Raw genomic sequence first — 20,247 nt, 5'->3', positions numbered from 1 at the left:
TAGAACTAGAACTGAACTAGAACTGAACTAGAACTGAACTAGAACTGAACTAGAACTGAACTAGAACTGAACTAGAACTGAACTAGAACTAGAACTGAACTAGAACTGAACTAGAACTGAACTAGAACTAGAACTGAACTAGAACTGAACTAGAACTGAACTAGAACTGAACTAGAACTGAACTAGAACTGAACTAGAACTGAACTAGAACTAGAACTGAACTAGAACTGAACTAGAACTGAACTAGAACTGAACTAGAACTGAACTAGAACTGAACTAGAACTGAACTAGAACTGAACTAGAACTGAACTAGAACTGAACTAGAACTGAACTAGAACTGAACTAGAACTGAACTAGAACTGAACTAGAACTGAACTAGAACTGAACTAGAACTGAACTAGAACTGAACTAGAACTGAACTAGAACTGAACTAGAACTGAACTAGAACTGAACTAGAACTGAACTAGAACTGAACTAGAACTGAACTAGAACTGAACTAGAACTGAACTAGAACTGAACTAGAACTGAACTAGAACTTGAGCTAGAACTAAAATAGAACCTGAACTAGAACAGAACTAGAACTGAACTAGAACCTGCACTATAACCTGAACTAGAACCTGAACTAGAACCTGAACTAGAACTGAACTAGAACTGAACTAGAACTGAACTAGAACTGAACTAGAACTGAACTAGAACCTGAACTAGAACCTGAACTAGAACTGAACTAGAACTGAACTAGAACTGAACTAGAACTGAACTAGAACTGAACTAGAACCTGAACTAGAACTGAACTAGAACTGAACTAGAACTGAACTAGAACTGAACTAGAACTGAACTAGAACTGAACTAGAACTGAACTAGAACTGAACTAGAACTGAACTAGAACTGAACTAGAACTGAACTAGAACTGAACTAGAACTAGAACTGAACTAGAACTGAACTAGAACTGAACTAGAACCTGAACTAGAACTGAACTAGAACTGAACTAGAACTGAACTAGAACTGAATTAGAACTGAACTAGAACTAGAACCTGAACTAGAACTAGAACCTGAACTAGAACTAGAACCTGAACTAGAACCTGAACTAGAACTGAACTAGAACCTGAATTTGAATTGAACTAGAACTAAAATAGAACCTGAACAAGAACTGAACTAACTGAACAACATTATCTCGTGCATTTATGCAATTATAACTTACATCATATGGACATGCATGATTAATATTTGAATGTTGTGCCAAAATCCTATATATCGTGCTCCAAAATACATTTGTTTTGGAATTAAGTATTATTTCACATAAATCAAATACGTCTGAGTACATAAATGGACGATATACATTTTTATATTTCCGAAACAATTTCGCGTTGATCTATGGAAACGCATAAAAAATAATAATTTAAAGAAATCTGTTTATTTGTTTTTGCAAAAACATTCATATTTACCGTTATATTATCAAATTTAACCGGTCGTATCTGGATGTACATTTCTAAAGCGATTTTATTTTGTTTGTTTTTTATTAAATGGCATTTGGTATAATTTGAAAAACTTATATCCAGCGAAGTACAATTTACACTTGTTAACGTAAGTGAACCGGATTTTGAAGCAGCGTTTAGTGAGGAGAAATTGTGTGCCAATGCCGATGACAGCAATAATAAAGTGGACAGTTTAAGCTGTGACATAATGAAATGAAAACTGAGAACTGAGTGGATTAAATGTAATTGTTGGTATTTTTATACGTAAATTAAAACTTCGGTTTTAAATGCAGCAATTTTAAACCCATATTAAGAGATAAAATATTAATTAGGGTATTTTAAACGGTTACTAATAGTTATATTAATAGTAGAATTTTTAAATATTTTTCAATTCGTACTTGGGTCTTTGAAGTAAACTGGTAAAACTTTAAAGGGTTATTGATTATAAACCAGTTCAGTTCTAGTTCTAATTCTAGTTCAGTTCTAGTTCAGTTCTAGTTCAGTTCTAGTTCAGTTCTAGTTCAGTTCTAGTTCTAGTTCAGTTCTAGTTCAGTTCTAGTTCAGTTCTAGTTCAGTTCTAGTTCAGTTCTAGTTCAGTTCTAGTTCAGTTCTAGTTCAGTTCTAGTTCAGTTCTAGTTCAGTTCTAGTTCAGTTCTAGTTCAGTTCTAGTTCAGTTCTAGTTCAGTTCTAGTTCAGGTTCTATTTCAGTTATATTTCAAGTTCTAGTTCAGTTCTAGTTCAGTTCTAGTTCAGTTCTAGTTCAGTTCTAGTTCAGTTCTAGTTCAGTTCTAGTTCAGTTCTAGTTCAGTTCTAGTTCAGTTCTAGTTCAGTTCTAGTTCAGTTCTAGTTCAGTTCTAGTTCAGTTCTAGTTCAGTTCTAGTTCAGTTCTAGTTCAGTTCTAGTTCAGTTCTAGTTCAGTTCTAGTTCAGTTCTAGTTCAGTTCTAGTTCAGTTCTAGTTCAGTTCTAGTTCAGTTCTAGTTCAGTTCTAGTTCAGTTCTAGTTCAGTTCTAGTTCAGTTCTGTGCACAGAAGCAGTGAAATATCGTGTAGAAATTATAATTTAAGATGTTTTTTTCTATAATATTTTCAAAACACAAAATTTATTTCAAAAACGATTGACATAAACCATTAACTGGCAACGATAAACACTCCAAACAATGTATTTATATTGTATCAGATATTCGCCACGAGGAATGGGAGCCACTTTAAGTTGGCTGCTATCAAAGGTCAAATTCTTTATAAATAAATCATGCTAAAAAAATGTAAATATAATATATTAATTAAATCATATTTAAATAAATATTCGTTAACATTACATTATAGGGACACGAATGATTTATATTCGAATATCTGGCCAAATTTGTATACATCAAATTCCAGAAGACATGACGTTTAGCATTACGATGAAATTCACAATAATCAATGACATCATCATAAAGAAAGGGACGAAATTTTTTGTTGGTTTTGCGGAAAAGTTTAGCTAGAATCTTAAACGAAAAAATAGGTTATTAATAAATTTCATTATTAATTGGAAAGTTTTTTTATAATTACCGTTACATTATCAACATTTCGCGCATTCAATTTTACGTACATATTTATCGCATACACATTTCCTTTAATCCTATTCACCTCACATGTGGGAAACTCTATGAAACCTTTATCCACTGTTTCACAGGTCAGATTTGTTATTTTTATTAACGATAGGGGAGACTTGGTTAAAATTAAATTTATATATTGAGTTAAAATTATTAAAAATAATGCGATCAGTTTTATTAAGTAAAGCATGGCTGGACTCTCGCTAGTAGTTATAATAAAAAATTAGCATTTGTTTGTGATTGCATTAAAAATGTATTTATATTTATTTTAATGAGGTGATTTGTGAGAATTTGGAAACAATTTCTGTTAAATATTATTAAATATAGATTTTGTGCAGTATGCAATTAAGACAATTCGGTCATATTCTGTTGATTACATTTATTATTTAAGAATAATAATCAACCATTTGGCTCTATAACACTTTCAATCCAATTGCAATCACTAATTTTACATTATATTCACCACGAGAGTATGTAAAAAGTTCTGCATCAGTGAATATAGAACCTGGACAAGAACCTGAAATAGAATCTGATTTAGGACCTGAACTAGAACTTGAACTAGAACTCAACTAGAAATAGAACTAAACTAGAACTGAACTAGAACCTGAACTAGAACTGAACTAGAAATAGAACTGAACAAGAACTGAACAAGAACTGAACTAGAACTGAACTAGAACTGAACTAGAACTGAACAAGAACTGAACTAGAACTGAGCTAGAACTGAACAAGAACTGGACTAGAACTGAACTAGAACTGAACTAAATTAGAACTGAACAAGAACTGAATTAGAACTGAACTAGAACTGAACTAGAACTGAACTAGAACTAGAACTAGAACTGAACTAGAACTGAACTAGAACTGAACTAGAACTAGAACTGAACTGAACTAGAACTGAACTAGAACTGAACTAGAACTGAACTAGAACTGAACTAGAACTGAACTAGAACTGAACTAGAACTGAACTAGAACTGAACTAGAACTGAACTAGAACTGAACTAGAACTGAACTAGAACTGAACTAGAACTGAACTAGAACTGAACTAGAACTGAACTAGAACTGAACTAGAACTGAACTAGAACTGAACTAGAACTGAACTAGAACTGAACTAGAACTGAACTAGAACTGAACTAGAACTGAACTAGAACTGAACTAGAATGAACTAGAACTGAACTAGAACTGAACTAGAACTGAACTAGAACTGAACTAGAACTGAACTAGAACTGAACTAGAACTGAACTAGAACTGAACTAGAACTGAACTAGAACTGAACTAGAACTGAACTAGAACTGAACTAGAACTGAACTAGAACTGAACTAGAACTGAACTAGAACTGAACTAGAACTGAACTAGAACTGAACTAGAACTGAACTAGAACTGAACTAGAACTGAACTAGAACTGAACTAGAACTGAACTAGAACTGAACTAGAACTGAACTAGAACTGAACTAGAACTGAACTAGAACTGAACTAGAACTGAACTAGAACTGAACTAGAACTGAACTAGAACTGAACTAGAACTGAACTAGAACTGAACTAGAACTGAACTAGAACTGAACTAGAACTGAACTAGAACTGAACTAGAACTGAACTAGAACTAGAACTGAACTGAACTAGAACTGAACTAGAACTGAACTAGAACTGAACTAGAACTGAACTAGAACTGAACTAGAACTGAACTAGAACTGAACTAGAACTGAACTAGAACTGAACTAGAACTGAACTAGAACTGAACTAGAACTGAACTAGAACTGAACTAGAACTGAACTAGAACTGAACTAGAACTGAACTAGAACTGAACTAGAACTGAACTAGAACTGAACTAGAACTGAACTAGAACTGAACTAGAACTGAACTAGAACTGAACTAGAACTGAACTAGAACTGAACTAGAACTGAACTAGTACCTAAACTAGAACCTAAACTAGAACCTGAATTAGAACCTGAATTAGAACCTGAACTAGAACCTGAATTAGACTCTGAACTAGAATCGGAACTTGAAACTGAACTAGAACCTGAACTAAAACCTGAACTAGAACTGAACTAAAACCTGAACTTGAAACTGAACTTGAAACTGAACTGAAACCTGAACTAGAACTAGAAACTGATCTAGAACCTGAACTAGAACCTGCACTAGAACTGGAACCTGAACTAGAACCTGATCTAGAACTGAACTAAATGACAGCTCATCCATTTGATAAACCTCCCTTGTGTGCAGTCTTGTGCTTTTGAAATTATCTCTAAATTATATTTATAGATTTAAACATTTAACTGACAAACTCAATTAACGTTTTTGTAAATTTATATTTATTTGTTCTGTTGCTACTACTATTTGTTGCTGTTATTCTACTCACAACATAATTGTAAATTAAACCAAGTGTTGATCAACAATCATTCCCATGGAAGTGAAAAATAATTCAAAATTGCCAAAGTGGAAAAATGGAATTAACAAAATCTAACATTGAAACAAAAAAATCCAGCAATACAGCTATAAAAATTACAGGCAGGCTTTTTACAGCACTCCACAGATACTGTCAGTCATACAAACATACTTTTACATTAACATAAATTTACCAACACATGTTCAACTATGTTTATATGGATGTGTGTATATACAAATCTGTGTATTACAATATCAATATGTCGTTTTTTTTCTTTTGGGGTAAGTGTAAAACAACTCCATAAAATTTAATGTAGTGAAGGAGTAATTCCTACATATATCAATGAATGTGGAGGATGTGAATAATATAGCATTATGACTTGCAGCACTAGTAGCAGCAGCAGCCATAGTCTATAGCACTTTTAAGCTGTTGTGGTAGAGGTTTTGCTCATATGACGGACGAGCAGTACATTTGAATGAACAGCACTAAAAACATGTCATGTTCAAAATGTGTATTATGAATATGTGAATGTAAAAAGTTAGTAGAGGAGTTGGATATACTATAAATGAATATATATCTGTATAAGTGTATATATTGATAGTATGGAGTCCTCTTAACAGCTAATAACACACATTGCCAATTCGCCGGAAAAAAGAGCAATGTCAATGATGATGACAAAAACAACAACTACTGCAGCAACAACGACAATAACAATAATAAAACATTATCCTTAAAACATTGTCAACACCACAATAATACAACTGGGATATGTTTCAATAAACAGTGAGAGTCTAAAATATTAGACTGAGTCAGGTTTTTCTAAGATTTCTCAGGGAAGAAGCTTAATTAATTCTGCTTTTTCTGATAAAATAGTCATACAGACCTGCTTTTGGAGCTAAAATATGACTATATACAGATCTAAGTTTGGAGGTAAAATATGACTATATGCAGAAGCTAAAATATGACTATATACCGACCTACATTTCAAGCTAAAACTTGATTATAGAATGACCTCAGTTTTAAACTAAAATATGACGATATACAGACCTACGTTCGAAGATAAAATATGACTATATACAGACCTACGTTTGAAGCTTAAATGTGACTATATACAGGCTTACGTTTGAAGCTAAAATGTGACTATATTCAGACCTTTGTTTAAAGCTAAATTATGACTATATACAAACCTACGTTTTGAAGCTTAAATGTGACTATATACAGACCTACGTTCGAAGTTAAAATATGACTATATACAGTGCTATATTTGAAGCTATAATATGACTATATACAGAGCCACATTTGGAGCTAAAATATGACTATATTCAGACCTACGTTCGAAGATAAAATATGAATATATACAGAGCTACATTTGAAGCTAAAATAAGACTATATACAGACCTACGTTCGAAGCTAAAGTATGACTATATACAGAGCTACATTTGATGCTAAAATATGACTATATACAGAGCCACATTTGGAGCTAAAATATGACTATATTCAGACCTACTTTTGAAGCTAAAATATGAATATATGCAGACCTACGTTTGAAGCTAAAATATGAATATATGCAGACCTGCATTTGAAGCTAAAATATGACTATATTCAGACCTACTTTTGAAGCTAAAATATGAATATATGCAGACCTATGTTTGAAGCTAAAATATGACTATATTCAGACCTACTTTTGAAGCTAAAATATGAATATATGCAGACCTATGTTTGAAGCTAAAATATGAATATATGAAGACCTATGTTTGAAGCTAAAATGTGACTATATACAGTCCTGCATTTGAAGCTAAAATATGACTATATGCAGACCTACGTTTGAAGCTAAAATATGGCTATATACAGTCCTGCATTTGAAGCTAAAATATGACTATATGCAGACCTACGTTTGAAGCTAAAACATGACTATATACAGACCTACGTTTGAAGCTAAAATATGACTATATACAGTCCTACATTTGAAGCTAAAATATGACTATATGCAGACCTACATTTTATGCTAAAATATGACTATATACAGAAAGACCTGCCACTTTATAGCTCAATAAATCTCTAGCTTAAATAGCTCCCTAATTATTTATGTACAAATAAGCTAATGACAGTTAAAACCATATGAGATGGAAAATAATACTACAAATTTATTTATATGTATGTATGAGGATTTTACTTATTTTTTGCAAAAGCCAGTTCCTGTTTAAAACCTCTTTATGTCAATTACCTTTGCAATATTTATGTTATATCCTTTTTTAACATAAAATTAAAATTTAATATGTTCATTAAATATTTTATATTCTGTTCATAATTAATTAAATCGTTGTCTTAAATATACTTAAAAATTTTAACATATTTCCATGTGCCATGTAATATCTACAACATTTGCATTTATAATTTTATTTATTCCCTATCTAAACAGCTAACAAATTTTAACTGTTCTGCTTTATAGAATTAATGTGAGTTTATTTGCACGTGTATTTGACATTTGCCAAGTTAATTGTCATAAACATTCAGCACGTTATTGTATTTAAAATTATATATATTTTTGGCAATTTCAGTTTGTTTTCTTTATCCCGGAATTCATTAAAAATCACGCACAATATGTGGATTAAATAATTGTTTATATTTATTTCGCAAAGGAATTTTAATATTAATTTCAAAGAACAACATTTTTATTAAACACGTTTGAAGAGTTTGAAGATAAAATATGAATGTATGCAGACCTGTTTTAGCAGCTACAATATGATTATTAACATACCAATCAAAGTAAAAATATGACTATAAACAGATCTACGTTTGAAGTTAAAATATGACTATAAATAGACCTACTTTTGAAGTCAAAATATGACTATAAACATTACTATTTACAGACCTGCGATTGAAGCTAAAATATGACTATTTACAGACCTACGTTTGAAGCTAAAATATGACTATTTATAGACCTACGTTTGAAACAAAAATATGACTATTTACAGAACTGCGATTGAAGCTAAAATATGACTATATACAGACCTACGTTTTATGCTCAAATATTACTATATACGGACCTACTTTTGAAGCTAAAATATGACTATTAACAGACCTTCGTGTGAAGCTAAAATATGACTATATACGGACCTATGTTTGAAGCTAAAATATGACTATTTACAGACCTGATATTGAAGCTAAAATATGACTATTTACAAACCTACGTTTGAAGCTAAAATATACACGGACCTACGTTTGATGACTATTTATAGACCTTCGTGTGAAGCTAAAATATGACTATATACGGACCTATGTTTGAAGCTAAAATATGACTATTTACAAACCTGTGATTGAAGCTAAAATATGACTATATACGGACCTACGTTTGAAGCTAAAATATGACTATTTACAGACCTTCGTGTGAAGCTAAAATATGACTATATATACCTATGTTTGAAGCTAAAATATGATTATTTACAGACCTGCGATTGAAGCTAACATATGACTATTTACTGACCTGAGATTGAAGCTAAAATATGACTATATACGGACCTATGTTTGAAGCTAAAATATGATTATTTACAGACCTGCGATTGAAGCTAACATATGACTATTTACTGACCTGAGATTGAAGCTAAAATATGACTATATACGGACCTACGTTTGAAGCTAAAATATGACTATTTACAGACCTACGTTTGAAGCTAAAATATGACTATTTACAGACCTACGTTTGAAGCTAAAATATGACTATTTATAGACCTACGTTTGAAACAAAAATATGACTATTTACAGAACTGCGATTGAAGCTAAAATATGACTATTTACAGACCTAAAATATAAATAGTCATATTTTAGCTACGTTTGAAACTAAAATATGACTATTTAAAAACCTACGTTTTATGCTCATTTGAAGAACTATGTTTTGATGCTAAAAGCCAAAAGTTTGAAGCCAAATATGACTTTATACCCAACTAAGTTTGATATATAATACTCAGATATGCTTGTATACGGAATTGCACTTTTATTGTTGCTAAATAACACAAAAACCGCTTGAATTTCACAATTATCTTTATTAAGATCTCTTAAAATAACTCTTTATTATAGTCCTCCCAATATTTTCTGCGCTAATTTTCAAATCCACCAGATATTCACCTCTCGGCAGGGGTATAATTTTGAAAAGTTTCTCATCAACAATCATATTTTTAATAATAAAATCATGCTAAAAGGAAAAAAAAACAATAATAATATACACAAATTTAATGATTTTCATAATATTACATTTATAGGACACGTATGATTTAAATTGGAATATCTTTCGGTGGTTTGATAAACAAAATTCCACAGAATATTACGTTTTTGATTTTTAATAAAATCACACAAATCAATTATGTCATTGTAGAGAAATGGCTGGAATTCGTTTTTCTGCTTTCGCAGCAATTGGCTATGAATCTGAAATTTAAGCATATTTCTAATAAAGTTTCGGTTTTTTTTTAAGTTTTGTTAAAAACATTACCTTGATATCATTTAAGCTTTTATTCTTAATATCCACATATAAATTAAAGGCCATTATATTAGAGCCTATGTTTTTTAGGCAGCATTCTTTGATTTCCAAATAATCTTTATCCAACTCTAAACATTCAAATTTTAAAAATGAAAATGTTTGCAATTTTATGCTTAAGGAAAGTTGTATATGAAAAATTAAAAATATAAAGCCGGCAATTAAAATCCATGTAGTGGCGAACATTATTATGAAATAACTAAATATTTTGGGGGGAAATATTAACGATTACACTCAGATTGTTTAGATTGATTTTTGTTTATTTATGATTAGAGTTATTTTCTAAAACAATTATGAATAAAGTGCTTCAAGTTTTAATGATTAACGTTGTATTTATATGGAAAAACAAAAATAACATATTAATCAATTAATGTATATTTTTAAATTTTAATAACTCTTATATTATTGGCTATTAGATAATGGAAATATTTATAACAATTTTTGGCTTTAAAAAAATTAGATTTGTTTATAATTATAAATATGACTATTTACAGACCTACTTTTGAAGCTAAAATATGACTATATACAGACCTACGTTTGAAGCTTAAATGTGAATATATTCAGGCCTACGTTTGAAGCTAAAATGTGACTATATACTGACCTAAATTCAAAGGTAAAATGTGACTACATGTTGACCTACGTTTGAATCTAAAAAATTACTATATGCAGACCTACGTTTGATGCTAAAATATGACTATATACAGACTTTTGTTTGAAGCTAAAATATGACTATATACAGACCTACGTTTGAACCTAAAATATGATTATAAACAGACCTACGTTTGAAGCTAAAATTTTACTATAAGCAGTGGTATGTTTGAAGTTAAAATATGACTATTTAAAGACCTACGTTTGAAGCTAAAATATGACTATATTCAGACCTTTGTTTGAAGCTTAAATGCGACTATATAGAGGCTTACGTTTGAAGCTAAAATGTGACTATATTTAGACCTTTGTTTGAAGCAAAATTATGACTATATACAGACCTAAGTTTGAAGCTAAAATATGACAATATACAGACCTAAGTTTGAAGCTAAAATATGACAATATACAGACCTAAGTTTGAAGCTAAAATGTGACTGTATGTTGACCTACGTGTGAAGCTTAAATATGACTATATTCAGACCTACGTTTGAAGCTAAAATATGACTATATGCAGACCTACGTTTGAAGCTAAAATATGACTATATACAGACCTACGTTTGAAGCTACAATATGACTATATTCAGATCTACTTATGAAGCTAAAATATGACTATATGTTGACCTACGTTTGAAGCTAAAATGTGACAATATGCAGACCTAAGTTTGAAGCTTAAATATGACTATATTCAGACCTACGTTTGAAGCTTAAATATGACTATATTCAGACCTACGTTTGAAGCTAAAATATGACTATATGCAGACCTACGTTTGAAGCTAAAATATGACAATATACAGACCTAAGTTTGAAGCTAAAATGTGACTGTATGTTGACCTACGTGTGAAGCTAAAATATGAATATATGCAGACCTATGTTTGAAGCTAAAATATGACTATATTCAGACCTACGTTTGAAGCTAAAATATGACTATATGCAGACCTACGTTTGAAGCTAAAATATGACTATATACAGACCTACGTTTGAAGCTACAATATGACTATATTCAGATCTACTTATGAAGCTAAAATATGACTATATGTTGACCTACGTTTGAAGCTAAAATGTGACAATATGCAGACCTACGTTTGAAGCTAAAATATGACTATATACAGACCTACGTTTGAAGCAAAAATATGACTATATACAGTCCTACGTTTGAAGCTAAAATATGACTATATAAAGACCTACTTTTGAAGATAAAATATGAATATATAAAGTCCCACGTTTGAAGCTAAAATATGACTATATACAGACCTACTTTTGAAGATAAAATATGAATATATGCAGACCTATGCAGACCTTTGAAGCTAAAATATGACTATATACAGACCTACGTTTGAAGCTAAAATATGACTATATATAGTCCTACATTTGAAGCTAAAGCAGACCTACGTTTGAAGCAAAAATATGACTATATAAAGACCTACGTTTGAAGCAAAAATATGACTATATAAAGACCTACGTTTGAAGCAAAAATATGACTATATACATTCCCACATTTGAAGCTAAAATATGACTATATAAAGACCTACTTTTGAAGCTAAAATATGACTATATACAAAGTTCCGTTTGAAGCAAAAATATTACTCATATTATTATCCTCCCATTTTCTTTTTTAATAACAATGTCCCATAAATTTAAAAATCCGTTTCACTTAAATTTTCATTCAGTTATCCAAACTTTTTTCTAACCCAACATGTCCACACATTAATGGCAATTTCATGTAGTGCAATTAACAATGACAGTTTGAGAAAAATGTTAAACTGAAATGTAAAAATCAGCTAATTGTCAACATATCTATAAAGTGGTGATAACTATTATTTCAGACCTGGCATACATACTTTATCGCAAGCAAATAAATTTAGTTGTAAGAGTGAATAAACAACCCTTAAGTTTTAATAGAGACAATAGAAGCTATTAGAAAGTTAATCGATGTGAAATGTAGATTTTTAAAACTTGTTTTCTAGCAAAACCTGTCAAATTTACTGGTTTTTGTTGAAATAGGCTGGCAGGATTTTCCATTTTTAATGACGTAGTGTTTTTCTAAATATGTCAAACGTTAAAAAATGTTTGGTACAGAAAGGTAGCAGGTTAAAATTTAACCACTTTTGTATTAAAAATTTACTTACTCTATAAAATTTCAAAGAAAATAGCCTCCGCTTACCTGCAAGTAAAAGATAATAAAATAATTTATTAGCAAAATGAAAAAGACCTGAGTTTGAAGCTAAAATATGACTGCAGAAGGACCTATATTTGAAGCTAAAATATGACTTTAGAAAGACCTACATTTAAAGCTAAATATTGACTGCAGAAAGGCTACATTTGAAGCTAAAATATGACTGTAAAATATGTACGTTTGGCCTAATTTTGAAGCTAAAATATGACTGTAAAAAGACCTGAGTTTGAAGCTAAAATATGACAGTAAAAAGACCTGAGTTTGAAGCTAAAATATGACTGTCGAAAGACCTACGTTTGACCTACTTTTGAAGCTAAAATATGGCTGTAGAAGGACCTACGTTTGAAGCTTAAATATCTCTATAAATAGACCTATGTTTGAAGACAAAATATTACCATAAGCAGCCACAATTGTGCGCTTGTTTAATAATAATAAGAAAAATATCAAAAAAAAAAAAAAAATGGTCCTTCGAACCTGCAAATTAGGAATTTACATTTGTATGTGTACAGAAGAATTGCCCTTCTTAACATTTTCAACAGCTCATTAATAATACTTTAATATGGCTAAAGAACAAGGGTATTTCCAAAATAAATTTTAAAATGGTCCTTCGAACCTGAAATTTAAGAAACAAAACTGTATAAAACGTTATCTATCCCACAATTTTTAAAAGCCCTTATAATTGTTTTGGCTACAGAAAAATGTCAGTAAATGGTCCTTCGAACCCATAATTCATAATAAACCAGCAATTTTTTTTGCAGTTAAATTTCAAATTGTTTTCATTAGGCTGCCTTCTCCCATTAAACGATTTATTTATGACTTTTTAAACAAAAATAACTCATTAAATTGTTTAATAGAAATCGTGTTTAAAATAAACAATTAAACGACAGCAAATTCTCATATAAATTTCAAGCTTAATAATGAATTGTTTTCATTTCCTTAAAAAAACAAGTTCATTTACCCATTAACAAAATGTACTAAAAGGCGGTAAGAAAGTGCTTTCTATTGGTAGCCACAATAGTGATGTTAAATGTAAGTCTATAATAATTTTAAATACATTGTTTAACACTGAATTAAAATTCCTTTTTTTTGTAGCTTTTATTGGTCTCAGTTTTCAACACTCCCCAATGTGAGGCCAATTTGGTATCGGGACTCTCTACTAAACTGTTGGGCGCTGATGTTAATTCTATTTTACAATTGGTTCTTCATCTAAAAGATATTAAAAGAACTTTAGATCCCATTATAGCTTTACTGCAGACTTTAATACCAATTTTGGGTCAAGTTTCTAATTTATTGGGTTTGCTGGAGAAATTAAATGTTTTATAAAGACAGAAAATAAACAATAATAACATATAAATTTAAATAATAACAAAAATAAGACAATTAAATTTAAGAACCAAGTAAGTATTTCAGCTAATTCCTGCCCCCACTAGGTATTTTGGTAATTAAACATTCCTCCATATCAAATACCGCCAAGGCTGAACAAAAATCATTAAACAATATTTGATTTGTATGGGAATTATCCATTTCCAACATCATCATAGAGGCCACATTCATGATCTGCTCGCTATTCCAAATATCCGAAAATAATTTATGCACCACAAAGATTAAATCCTCTTCGCTAATCAAGCCATTCTTGTCATGATCATACATATTGAAAAGCACTAAAAGATTAAGGAAAATCCCTTAACTCCACATAACTTAGAAACTCAGCTACCTACTTTTCAATTTCCTTTGTTTAATTTCCTCAATTTGCTCCGACTTCCAGCTCGAACTACAAGCTTGAAAATTACTTAAATATTTGGCAAATTCTAGAAATTTCAAATGTTTCCTCTCACCAAACATGGCTGCTAATAATATGGACAATATAGGATTGCTCTGCAAACTGGTAATGCAGAGAAAATTGCTCTTCTTTAAATGTTGAGGAGGGAATTCCAAAGAATCCTTGGCCAAATTGCAAAAACATTTATACAGATGAGTTATTTGGCCAGTTTTTACTAGAAATATGTTTCAAATTGCAGTATGTATTTTCAATATTAGAAAATCGTCTTTACTTACAAGCTGTGGTTTCTTTTAAAACCTTGATATACTCCTGGGGACATTGTAGATTTTCGCCCTGTGGTTTTCTGGAGCGGCAACACAATAAAGAGCCAAGAAACATTGCCTATCAACACAGGATTGTTGAGCAAAATTATGACATTTTTAATTTAAAATTGTAAACAGGATGTTTCAAATAAGAAACCTTAAAATATTTCCAACATGACTTAAAGGGAAAACATCCCCCAACTTGCTTTCCTTTTTTTGATGACATGAAGCGAATTCACTTTATTGAAACAAATTTAAGAAAACCTTTTTTTCTGTATTGATTTTATATCCAAGAAAACACAATTTCTTGTCTCAAAACAAAATTCTATACTTAAATGGAGGATAGATGTTAAATTCTAACACTTCAAACACAACATTATGCAGACATTTCGACACTGATAGCCTGGGGAATTTTGCAACTTGCTTTGAAATTGCAGTAATATTGTTGTTTTGTTTGAAAACAATAATAATTTTAAATGAAACGATTGGCTTGCCAACTAAATCATTGGAAAATAAACTTAAATATTATTGGAAAGAGATTTAAATTTTACAAATGAATGAATTTTTCTGACAAAATTAATTGAAAAACAAACGAAACTTAAATACCCTACAACTCGACATGAAGAGAACTAGAACAGAACTAGAACAGAACTAGAACAGAACTAGAACAGAACTAGAACAGAACTAGAACAGAACTAGAACTAGAACAGAACTAGAACACAACTAGAACACAACTAGAACAGAACAGAACTAGAACAGAACTAGAACAGAACTAGAACAGAACTAGAACAGAACTAGAACAGAACTAGAACAGAACTAGAACAGAACTAGAACAGAACTAGAACAGAACTAGAACAGAACTAGAACAGAACTAGAACAGAACTAGAACAGAACTAGAACAGAACTAGAACAGAACTAGAACAGAACTAGAACAGAACTAGAACAGAACTAGAACAGAACTAGAACAGAACTAGAACAGAACTAGAACAGAACTAGAACAGAACTAGAACAGAACTAGAACAGAACTAGAACAGAACTAGAACAGAACTAGAACACAACTAGAACAGAACTAGAACAGAACTAGAACAGAACTAGAACAGAACTAGAACAGAACTAGAACAGAACTAGAACAGAACTAGAACAGAACTAGAACAGAACTAGAACAGAACTAGAACAGAACTAGAACAGAACTAGAACAGAACTAGAACAGAACTAGAACAGAACTAGAACAGAACTAGAACAGAACTAGAACAGAACTAGAACAGAACTAGAACAGAACTAGAACAGAACTAGAACAGAACTAGAACAGAACTAGAACAGAACTAGAACAGAACTAGAACAGAACTAGAACAGAACTAGAACAGAACTAGAACAGAACTAGAACAGAACTAGAACAGAACTAGAACAGAACTAGAACAGAACTAGAACAGAACTAGAACAGAACTAGAACAGAACTAGAACAGAACTAGAACAGAACTAGAACAGAACTAGAACAGAACTAGAACAGAACTAGAACAGAACTAGAACAGAACTAGAACTAGAACAGAACTAGAACAGAACTAGAACAGAACTAGAACAGAACTAGAACAGAACTAGAACAGAACTAGAACAGAACTAGAACAGAACTAGAACAGAACTAGAACAGAACTAGAACAGAACTAGAACAGAACTAGAACAGAACTAGAACAGAACTAGAACAGAACTAGAACAGAACTAGAACAGAACTAGAACAGAACTAGAACAGAACTAGAACAGAACTAGAACAGAACTAGAACAGAACTAGAACAGAACTAGAACAGAACTAGAACAGAACTAGAACAGAACTAGAACAGAACTAGAACAGAACTAGAACAGAACTAGAACAGAACTAGAACAGAACTAGAACAGAACTAGAACAGAACTAGAACAGAACTAGAACAGAACTAGAACAGAACTAGAACAGAACTAGAACTAGAACAGAACTAGAACAGAACTAGAACAGAACTAGAACAGAACTAGAACAGAACTAGAACAGAACTAGAACAGAACTAGAACAGAACTAGAACAGAACTAGAACAGAACTAGAACAGAACTAGAACAGAACTAGAACAGAACTAGAACAGAACTAGAACAGAACTAGAACAGAACTAGAACAGAACTAGAACAGAACTAGAACAGAACTAGAACAGAACTAGAACAGAACTAGAACAGAACTAGAACAGAACTAGAACAGAACTAGAACAGAACTAGAACAGAACTAGAACAGAACTAGAACAGAACTAGAACAGAACTAGAACTAGAACAGAACTAGAACAGAACTAGAACAGAACTAGAACAGAACTAGAACAGAACTAGAACAGAACTAGAACAGAACTAGAACAGAACTAGAACAGAACTAGAACAGAACTAGAACAGAACTAGAACAGAACTAGAACAGAACTAGAACAGAACTAGAACAGAACTAGAACAGAACTAGAACAGAACTAGAACAGAACTAGAACAGAACTAGAACAGAACTAGAACAGAACTAGAACTAGAACAGAACTAGAACAGAACTAGAACAGAACTAGAACAGAACTAGAACAGAACTAGAACAGAACTAGAACAGAACTAGAACAGAACTAGAACAGAACTAGAACAGAACTAGAACAGAACTAGAACAGAACTAGAACAGAACTAGAACAGAACTAGAACAGAACTAGAACAGAACTAGAACAGAACTAGAACAGAACTAGAACAGAACTAGAACAGAACTAGAACAGAACTAGAACAGAACTAGAACAGAACTAGAACAGAACAGAACTAGAACAGAACTAGAACAGAACTAGAACAGAACTAGAACAGAACTAGAACAGAACTAGAACAGAACTAGAACAGAACTAGAACAGAACTAGAACAGAACTAGAACAGAACTAGAACAGAACTAGAACAGAACTAGAACAGAATTGAAGAAAAACTGAAATAAAACTGAACTATTTATTATTAAATCCCCCAGGAAACGGAAATGCAATTATTTAAGCATGCATTTTGTATTATTAATATTGTTGCGTGTGGTTTTCGTCTGCATTTTATCATTATTTTCTGATCATTCATAATCGGATTATAAAAGAAAACTATATGTAGTGCGTTAAAATGTATATAAAAGATATTGTACAAAGAAAGTAAAAAACCAGACATTTTCATTTTATATACCAAAAATGAAAAATAAAGAAAATCATGGTGTTGTAATTTTCTTTATTACTACAATATTAAAAACATTTTTCAAACCAAACCAAAAAAATAAATATAAAACTAAGAAAATTATGAGGATGATTTTACTATAATGGTGATGATGATGTCTTTCCTATCTAGCTGATGAAATGAGTCGTTTTATAATAAACTCACAGTTGGAGTTGTCAGTCACTCACATTTTATGTTTCTCCGTCCGTCTGCTTTGCAGTGTGTCATTCATAGTTAGTAGAAAAGTGTTTGAAATATGAATGATACTTTGTGCATGTTTTTTTAAGTATTAAATGAATTTAATATATTTTATTTTTTATTTTTTGCTGGCATTTATTACTTTTATTATGTTTTTATTTTTGTTACTTTCTGGGGGATTTTTGTTCTTTTATGACTGTCGTGAGCAATTTGATAATGAAAACTAGAAAAATAATGAAGCAACAAAGTAAGCAGAAGGATAAGGATAGTATGGTAGCTGTTAATGCTGGGAACTGATATGAATTTTTGTCATTACGAGGGGTATCATATAAAGAACTGAAATAGAACTCGAACTAGAACATGATATAGAAACTAAACTACACCATTTCCAATTGTATTTCAGAATTTTCTATTTGTATTGCTATTATAATTTTCTAAAATACAAATGGAAATTTCTGAAATACAATTGGAAAATTCTGAAATACAATTAGAAAATTCTGAAATTCAATTAGAAAATTCTGAAATATAATTGGAAATTTCTGAAATTCAAATGGAATTTTCTGAAATATAATTAGAAATTTCTGAAATACAATTGGAAATGATGTAGAAACAGAACAAGAACCTGAACTAGAACCTAAAATATAACCCGAACTAGAACCTGAACTGCACCTGAACTAGAACCTGAACTAGATCCTAAACTAGACGCTGAACTAGAACCTGAATTAGAACCAGAACTAGAACTAGAACTGAACTAGAACTGAACTAGAACTGAACTAGAACTGAACTAGAACTGAACTAGAACTGAACTAGAACTGAACTAGAACTGAACTAGAACTGAACTAGAACTGAACTAGAACTGAACTAGAACTGAACTAGAACAGAACTAGAACTGAACTAGAACAGAACTAGAACTGAACTAGAACTGAACTAGAACTGAACTAGAACTGAACTAGAACTGAACTAGAACTGAACTAGAACTGAACTAGAACTGAACTAGAACTGAACTAGAACTGAACTAGAACTGAACTAGAACTGAACTAGAACTGAACTAGAACTGAACTAGAACTGAACTAGAACTGAACTAGAACTGAACTAGAACTGAACTAGAACTGAACTAGAACTGAACTAGAACTGAACTAGAACTGAACTAGAACTGAACTAGAACTGAACTAGAACTGAACTAGAACTGAACTAGAACTGAACTAGAACTGAACTAGAACTGAACTAGAACTGAACTAGAACTGAACTAGAACTGAACTAGAACTGAACTAGAACTGAACTAGAACTGAACTAGAACTGAACTAGAACTGAACTAGAACTGAACTAGAACTGAACTAGAACTGAACTAGAACTGAACTAGAACTGAACTAGAACTGAACTAGAACTGAACTAGAACTGAACTAGAACTGAACTAGAACTGAACTAGAACTGAACTAGAACTGAACTAGAACTGAACCAGAACTGAACTAGAACTGAACTAGAACTGAACTAGAACTGAACTAGAACTGAACTAGAACTGAACTAGAACTGAACTAGAACTGAACTAGAACTGAACTAGAACTGAACTAGAACTGAACTAGAACTGAACTAGAACTGAACTAGAACTGAACTAGAACTGAACTAGAACTGAACTAGAACTGAACTAGAACTGAACTAGAACAGAACTAGAACTGAACTAGAACAGAACTAGAACTGAACTAGAACTGAACTAGAACTGAACTAGAACTGAACTAGAACTGAACTAGAACTGAACTAGAACTGAACTAGAACTGAACTAGAACTGAACTAGAACTGAACTAGAACTGAACTAGAACTGAACTAGAACTGAACTAGAACTGAACTAGAACTGAACTAGAACTGAACTAGAACTGAACTAGAACTGAACTAGAACTGAACTAGAACTGAACTAGAACTGAACTAGAACTGAACTAGAACTGAACTAGAACTGAACTAGAACTGAACTAGAACTGAACTAGAAC

The 20,247-nt window shown here is 31.4% G+C and overlaps 2 protein-coding genes across 2 annotated transcripts in view; both read right to left on the bottom strand.

Annotated features, from left to right (window-relative positions):
* The window catches only part of SPoCk (secretory pathway calcium atpase), a 230,491-nt gene that overhangs the window by 97,834 nt on the left and 112,410 nt on the right, over positions 1-20,247 (bottom strand). The gene's annotated exons all lie outside the window — the stretch shown is intronic.
* On the bottom strand, positions 14,096-14,995 carry LOC135953164 (calcineurin B homologous protein 3). Its single transcript, XM_065502884.1, has 3 exons — positions 14,846-14,995; positions 14,509-14,784; positions 14,096-14,451 (listed from the first exon to the last, which is right to left on the bottom strand). Exons 1-3 carry the CDS (start codon positions 14,946-14,948, stop codon positions 14,201-14,203), a joined length of 630 nt encoding a protein of 209 aa, XP_065358956.1. The 5' UTR covers positions 14,949-14,995; the 3' UTR covers positions 14,096-14,200.

This window comes from Calliphora vicina, chromosome 3 (genome assembly GCF_958450345.1).
Source record: "Calliphora vicina chromosome 3, idCalVici1.1, whole genome shotgun sequence".
In the NCBI taxonomy this organism is placed as follows: Eukaryota; Metazoa; Arthropoda; class Insecta; order Diptera; family Calliphoridae; genus Calliphora; species Calliphora vicina.
Note: the sequence above shows the minus strand (reverse complement) of the source record. Positions and strands in the feature narration are given on the sequence as shown.

Excerpts from the sequence above, each read along its gene's own strand:
- LOC135953164 (XM_065502884.1), bottom strand. The coding sequence starts at position 14,948 with ATGTTTCTTGGCTCTTTATTGTGTTGCCGCTCCAGAAAACCACAGGGC. Across the intron at positions 14,785-14,845 it reads TTTAAAAGAAACCACAGCTT|TAAAAACTGGCCAAATAACT; the intron begins GTAAGTAAAGAC and ends ACATATTTCTAG. Across the intron at positions 14,452-14,508 it reads TAAACAAAGGAAATTGAAAA|TGCTTTTCAATATGTATGAT; the intron begins GTAGGTAGCTGA and ends TTAATCTTTTAG.